Source organism: Prunus avium, chromosome 4 (genome assembly GCF_965620075.1).
Source record: "Prunus avium chromosome 4, drPruAviu1.hap1.1, whole genome shotgun sequence".
Taxonomy (NCBI): Eukaryota; Viridiplantae; Streptophyta; class Magnoliopsida; order Rosales; family Rosaceae; genus Prunus; species Prunus avium.
Genome location: NC_142287.1, coordinates 20,113,755 through 20,120,481, shown reverse-complemented (window position 1 = coordinate 20,120,481; position 6,727 = coordinate 20,113,755). Strand labels below are relative to the sequence as shown.

General features: G+C 37.7%; 1 protein-coding gene across 1 annotated transcript; it reads left to right on the top strand.

Moving 5' to 3' along the window:
- On the top strand, positions 1 to 2,569 carry LOC110758266 (pirin-like protein). The gene is made up of 6 exons (XM_021960077.2): positions 1 to 178; positions 301 to 350; positions 449 to 487; positions 584 to 612; positions 1,094 to 1,260; positions 1,995 to 2,569. Exons 1-6 carry the CDS (start codon positions 72 to 74, stop codon positions 2,497 to 2,499), a joined length of 897 nt encoding a protein of 298 aa, XP_021815769.1. The 5' UTR covers positions 1 to 71; the 3' UTR covers positions 2,500 to 2,569.
- Positions 2,570 to 6,727: the final 4,158 nt, after the last annotated feature.

Sequence of the window (6,727 nt, the reverse complement as noted above, 5' to 3'; positions counted from 1 at the left end):
CTCTCAATTTCCCTCACATCAATTTGAACCAGTTTTCAAACCAGAGTTTTTTAAGACTAATAACAGAGAATATGCCAGAGAGAGAAGTTGTCCAAAAACCTCGTCTTGTGGTGAGGAAGTTCTTGGCTAGGCCTCAACATGAAGGAGTTGGGGCAGTTGTTAGAAGGAGCATTGGGAGGTAAGTAGATCAGTGAGTTTATGACAGATAGACCAGAAAAGGTCTTGTTTTTCATTCAAATGAAGAGAAAGATTGGGGAATTTGAGATGTTTGAATCAGTGGGTTGTTGCTTTTTTGTGCAGGTTTGAGCTGAAATACTTTGATCCTTTTCTTGTTCTGGATGAGTTCTCAGGTGGGCAGCTCTGTTTTTCTCTGTTTCTTTATTGTATGTAAATGTAATAGATGTGTTTGTTTATAGCTATTTTCTAATATTTTCTTTTGCAATTGCAGTTTCTGCTCCTGCTGGGTTTCCTGATCATCCACACAGAGGTCTTCATCACCGTCCTTGTAATTAGCTATGCTCATTGAGATTAATATTGGGTTGAATTCTAATTTTTCTTTCTTTCTTTCTTTCTTGAATTACAGGGTTTGAGACAGTGACCTACATGTTGCAGGTATGAAGTCTTTATAATCATTTCTTTGCTGTTTAAGATACCTTTCCAGCTAATCAGTTTCTTGTAAATTAATTACCTGAAAACTTCCGCAGTGGACTAAGACATAATAATACCTTTTTTTTTCTTTTGTAATTAAAAAAAAAGAACCACCTGGAAACCAAAGTCTCCCTCATCTAACTTTTCAAAGTGACTTTTTTAAAATAAACATGTTCAATGTGACTTAATGCAGAATTAATCAGTCAAATTGTTATGCATTTTTTATTTTTTTCAATGGAAAGGAATCAAACCTTTAATCTAGCACGTAACGTTTTAATTTCAATTAAAAATAATACAAAATTCGAATAGCGTTCACTGCATGACTGGCAAGGTCAGCCCTCCAGACCTTGGTTCTTTTTTTTCTTTTTTTTTGGGTTACTATTTTCTTTGATGTGAACTGTATATGGGTAGGGTTTGATTAATGAAATCGGTTTTGGGTGATCAGGGAGCTGTCACACACGAAGACTTTGAAGGGCACAAGGGGACAATTGGAGCCGGTGACTTACAATGGATGACCGCAGGAAGAGGTATTGTTCATTCAGAAATGCCTGCGGCCCAGGGAACCCAAAAGGGTTTGCAGTTGTGGATAAACCTCTCCTCCAAACATAAAATGTATGTATATTATTCATGTATTTTTATTGACCATGGTCCATGGATATATCATATATAGGAAGGGTGTGAGTCGACTTTATGACATATACTTGACGTAATCTAGGGTTCATTATAAAGCCTATACTAATTTGAAACGTAATTAGGAAAACATTCTTTTGCGAGACAGTTTAGCAACATAAAATGCTTATGTTACGAGTTGCGAATTTGGACTATTTGATTGAGTAAGTTTTTTGTCGGAATATGCAGTGTAGATTCGCAACATGCAGCGTAAACGTCTTATACTGCTAGTCTGATAAGAGAACATTACCCGAATATTCATATGGAATATTTATGTCATTGGTCATGATGGGATATAATCCTTTTCAAAAAGTGCTTTTGAATGCAGCGCACATTCTGTGTGCAAGCCAGCCTGAAATATCTTAGCAATACTAGAAATCTATGGGCTTTTTACCCTCATATTCCGTGGTCATCAAGAAATCTTCTGTTCTGTGATGATGCATCATTTGCTAGTGCTGGTATAGCTTTCAACTTTTGGAAACTTAGGATAAGTTTTGACAAATAGAGCTAAGACTTTGATAGTGGTTGATCAGCTTTTATTTCACACCATCATTTTTGCTTTTAACTCATTAAAAAAGTGACAGAAGTCCTTGTCACAATCAAATAATATTCTTCGAATTAGGTAGCTTTTTTATTCTTTCTAATCTATAATCATTATGTAAATTTTGTTAACACAGGATTGAGCCAAAGTACCAAGAAATGCTGAGCAAGGACATAGCAGAGGCTGCAAAAGATGGGGTGAAAGTTAGGGTAATAGCTGGAGAGGCCTTGGGAACAAAGTCACCAATTTACACAAGGACCCCAACCATGTACTTGGACTTCACTCTGAAATCAGGGGCTATTTTGCAACAGCCAATACAAATATCATGGAATGCATTTGTGTATGTGTTGGAGGGGGAGGGTATTTTTGGAAGTCCAAAATCTTTGCCAGTGACAGCCCACCATCTTCTTCTTCTTGGATCTGGGGATGGCTTGGAGGCATGGAACAAATCTTCCAAGCCCCTTAGATTTATCTTAATTGGAGGTGAACCTTTGGGTGAGCCAATAACACAATATGGGCCCTTTGTGATGAACACTCAAGAAGAGATTGACCAAACCATTGATGATTTTGACAATTGTGTCAATGGATTTGAGAAGGCAAGACATTGGAGTTCTGGAGATGCACTTAGCCTTGATTTTTAGATCTTTTGTTATTTGATAATTTATTGGTTGATTTTGGAAGATGTGGAAATAAAAGTAGTTCATTGATTCATCAATTTGTCTACATCAAAAGTTATGATTTGGATAAAGAACCACAAGCAGTTTGATGGCTACATTTCTATTAAATTGATTGTACAATACATATATATATATATATACACACACCTTTTATTTATAATACAAAAATTAGGTTTGATAATGACAAATAATATAGAACAAACATATGCATCCAAGAGATAATAAAGATGATGCTCATTGTGAAGACAAAGTGCTTAAAAAATTATATGAAATGACAGAACGTGTACGGATGTTATATCAACCTATATTCCTAAATAAATGCTCAATTTATTTAGTAATAGTGTTTTTTCTTAATATGTAAAGTATTTTGTTGACACATTATTAGTGCTAGCCCCTTGGCACACGCTCATGCATGTGCCAATTGATTTTCTTTTTTATTTTATATTTTATTTTTAGTATTAAGAAAAGATAACATGGGTAGTTAAAGTAGGACTTATTATCTGATTTTGTTTTTAATTTTAATTTTTTTTTAATATGGTAAAAATGTGAATTTACCATGTTATCCTCATTTAATTAATAATTTCAATTCTTAATGTTTGAATTAACCAAGGGCATTTTTTGGTATTTTGAATGTTTCACCATTCTCTGCCTTTTGCTTTATATATATATAGATTTTATGGAAATCTTTTTTTTTTTTTGGTTCAAAACAAAATCCATTAGGCTTTACATGTACTAGTTGATTAAAACCAAGAGATCGAAATCTCCTTTCCAAATATCAGTTAACTGCTTGCTTCCACAAAAAAAACAAAAGATATGAAATTCAACTACACACATGATATGCATCCAAACCATGCTAAAAGAACTTCCATGCCAACACAAGCAAATATTTCTCTGTGTTTGAATTTTAGTACCATTTCAATGCTTACATGATTGATTAGTGTCGCCTATTATTAACCACTTTCGGAGGAAAAAATAATATGATATTGTCTGCAGAAAGATTTAGCCAATATCATCTCTAGAGGATCACACATTTTCTTTTTCTTTTTTTATTCTTTTTCTTTTTTCAGTATTTTGTAGAGAAAATTTACCTCAGACGGTTTTCAAACCATATATTTATGGAGAACATGCCATCAAAAGGGTGATCAATGACCCTAGTTGATGTGTGGTGTGGCACTCCATCCATCACTTGACTAGTATACGAAGGGGTGAGTGAGAGTTATTTAAGGATTACACATGCATACTAAAAGTTCTAACATAATCCATGGTTCACATTCTCGCCGCTGACTTTTCAGGGGGAAGTTCGGAGTTGGTGTTCGAAATGCGGATATGGATTGGGATTCCACTACGTGTGCCTGACTGGCTATGGGAAAACGGACGACAACCAAAAATTTTGAAGGGCCCAAAATTCTTGGGGAGCAACTTGGGTAGAGAATGGATTTATAAGAATACTAGAGGGTAAATAGGTGTTGGGCACTGCTGTTTGGGCATGGGTTCCAAAGGAAAAGAGAAGGAGGAGAAAGAAAAGGAGCTCATCAAATATGGGGAGAGGTACTCTACCATGGTAGACAATGCACTCAATCCATCACTTTACAAGTACGAAAGGGATAATGAGAGTTATTTAAGGATTACACACGCATACTGTTTGTGCCTGATAAATCACGGCCATGAGCTGGCCGAAGGAGCCTTTTCTCTCGGCCCTGGCACTTGTTTGCAGAGGCTGAAACGCAGCGTTTCGCCAGGGTATTTCGCCTTCCTAAAATAAAAGAAGGAAATGCTAAGGCATGATCATCTCGGCCTCAAGCGTAGGCCGAGGCCGAGGCCGAACAAAATTGCGGCCAAGACATTAAAGGCAAATCATCACGTGACAGCAGGGTCCTAGGCTTCACTTAATGAAGTAGTGCCTGTTTAATGCAGCGAACCCATTGGCCACAAAGTAGCATTTAATGCATGAGGAAAGGTGGGAAGTGACTGAAGTCAGGATTTGGTGATGAAGATCAGAGTGATTGGACGTGGACATTCTCACAAGAATTCTGACAGCTTGAGATGTTGGTTCACCAGCTATCCAGGCCATAAATGCGTCTCCACGGCCAGAGGTTCAAAACCCACGATCGAGAGCGGCGGCCGAGATTCACCGGGATTTCTGGAGTCTCACCACCATACTTCACGATCCCAAATGTCGATTGGACTGCCCACTTGCACTAATCAGACTCCACTCTGCGTAAATTCAGCCTCGATTACTCATCCAGGGACTCTTCCTATAAATACAAGACTCGAGCTACATTCAAAGGGTTCAACACCAAAACAAGCCTCCCACGGAGCAACTTATTTTTTCCTGTAATGCACTTTCAATATCTTTACTTGCTTTCCTAGGAGTAGTGTTAGATTGTAAGCAGAATCCATTCATTAATATATCATACGACCCTTGATTTTCAAGGTGCCGGAGCACCATCCTTGTTGTTCGTTCACTCACCTCATATATCACACGACCGTCGCTCCCTGAGCAGCGCGCCGGAGCACCGCCCAAAATCCACCACCAACACCATCACTCGACGGCCTTGTAGTTCAGGCCGTGAACCTAACAGCCGAGACCAGTTCCTCTCTCGGCTACAATCGTTTGACTAGGAAGACAGATCAAACAGGCGCACCATTCATCCATCCAACACTCATCGAAACATCAACGCACGGTAAACCGTGCTGGCACGCCCGCGCACAACCGCACCGCATCCAAAAGCAGGAAATCCCGTGTTAACGCACATCCCCTCGGCCCGGAACTCCAGGCCGTGAGATTTGCGCGGCAGACACATACTAAATCAAGTTCTAATAAATATTACATGCAGGGGCATCTTGGACCCTAGACATTCTCATACATGCCTTGACAAGAACTGTAAGATACGTAAATATGAGGTTCAGGATACGATCTTCGATTTCCATGCCATGTGCCTCAGCGGCTATGGAAAAAATAGAGGGCAACAAAGATTTTTCGAGAGCTCAAAATTCTTAGGAAGAAGGCTAAGGAGAGAAAGGGTTCGTTAGGATATTGAAGGGTGTCATGTCTTGGGCATTGATGGTCGTCGCTCATTGCCCATCCATCATTTTACAAGTACAAAAAAGGTGAGTAAGATTCTTTAAAGATTACACATGCATACTGAATTAATTTCTAATAGATATTCCAAATAAACACAAAAAATGAGAATTAATTTCCTAAATAAAACATAAGGTTCGTAAAAAATGATGATGGGACTCTTTTTCAACAAGCTTTCCCTCATGTTCTATGGTTCTTATTCTGGTCACTTTCTCAAATTCTAATTACATGCAAGCAGGTTCGGTCCTGACATTTTGGTGGCCCTAGGGCCAAATATTAAATGAGGTCCTTAGTAAACGAAAAAATAATAATTTGCTCATGCCAGTTTTTTTTTTTTTTTTTTCTTAAATAGAATAATTTCATGGAGAATGCTAACAACCTTCGTCATTCTTTTTCACTAAAAACAATATTTTTAATTATAAAAAAAAATATTATGCATTTCCAAATTTACTTTTGGTAGAAACTAAAGAGTCAAAACTCCTTAGTTTTTCACTTTCTTACTGGTGCACCTGCCATTTTTTGTTCATTTAATTCTTGCACCACCTAATTCTTCATGGACTTAGTAAATCTTCCAAACCATGCCTTAGGAGATTGGTTTAACCCATATAATGACTTTCTGAGCTTGCAAACTTGATTTTTCTTGTCATGAGCTAAATTACATCTTGGTGGTAAATCCATGTATACCTCTTCTTCCAAGTCTCCATGTAAGAAGATATTTTTAACATTGAACTGATGTAGTGGCCAATCTAAATTTGCTGCTAGAGACATTAGGACTATGATAGTGTTGATCTTGACTACTGCGGCAAAGGTCTCCTAGTAATCCACCACATACCTCTGTGTATACTGTTGTCCAGATTTCAGCTGCACCAAAATGGATTCAGCTGCATCCTCAACTTGTGATACTCGCAAGTGCACGAACCGTTGGTAGTTTAGCGTATGTAAGTGCGAGGTCGATTCCACAGGGATTGGTGATTGAATGATCCAATTCAGTTTTCCTACACAAAACAGAAACAAAAACAAAGAACATGAAAGAAGGAAGAAAATAAGAAAGTAACTCAAGCAAATAAGTTCCCAAGTTCAATTTAGATTAATGGATTGATTCTAGCTAAA

Coding starts and splice junctions, on each gene's coding strand:
- LOC110758266 (XM_021960077.2), top strand. CDS start 72: ATGCCAGAGAGAGAAGTTGTCCAAAAACCTCGTCTTGTGGTGAGGAAG. Junction 613..1,093: donor CAGTGACCTACATGTTGCAG/GTATGAAGTCTT, acceptor TTGGGTGATCAG/GGAGCTGTCACACACGAAGA. Junction 1,261..1,994: donor CTCTCCTCCAAACATAAAAT/GTATGTATATTA, acceptor TTGTTAACACAG/GATTGAGCCAAAGTACCAAG.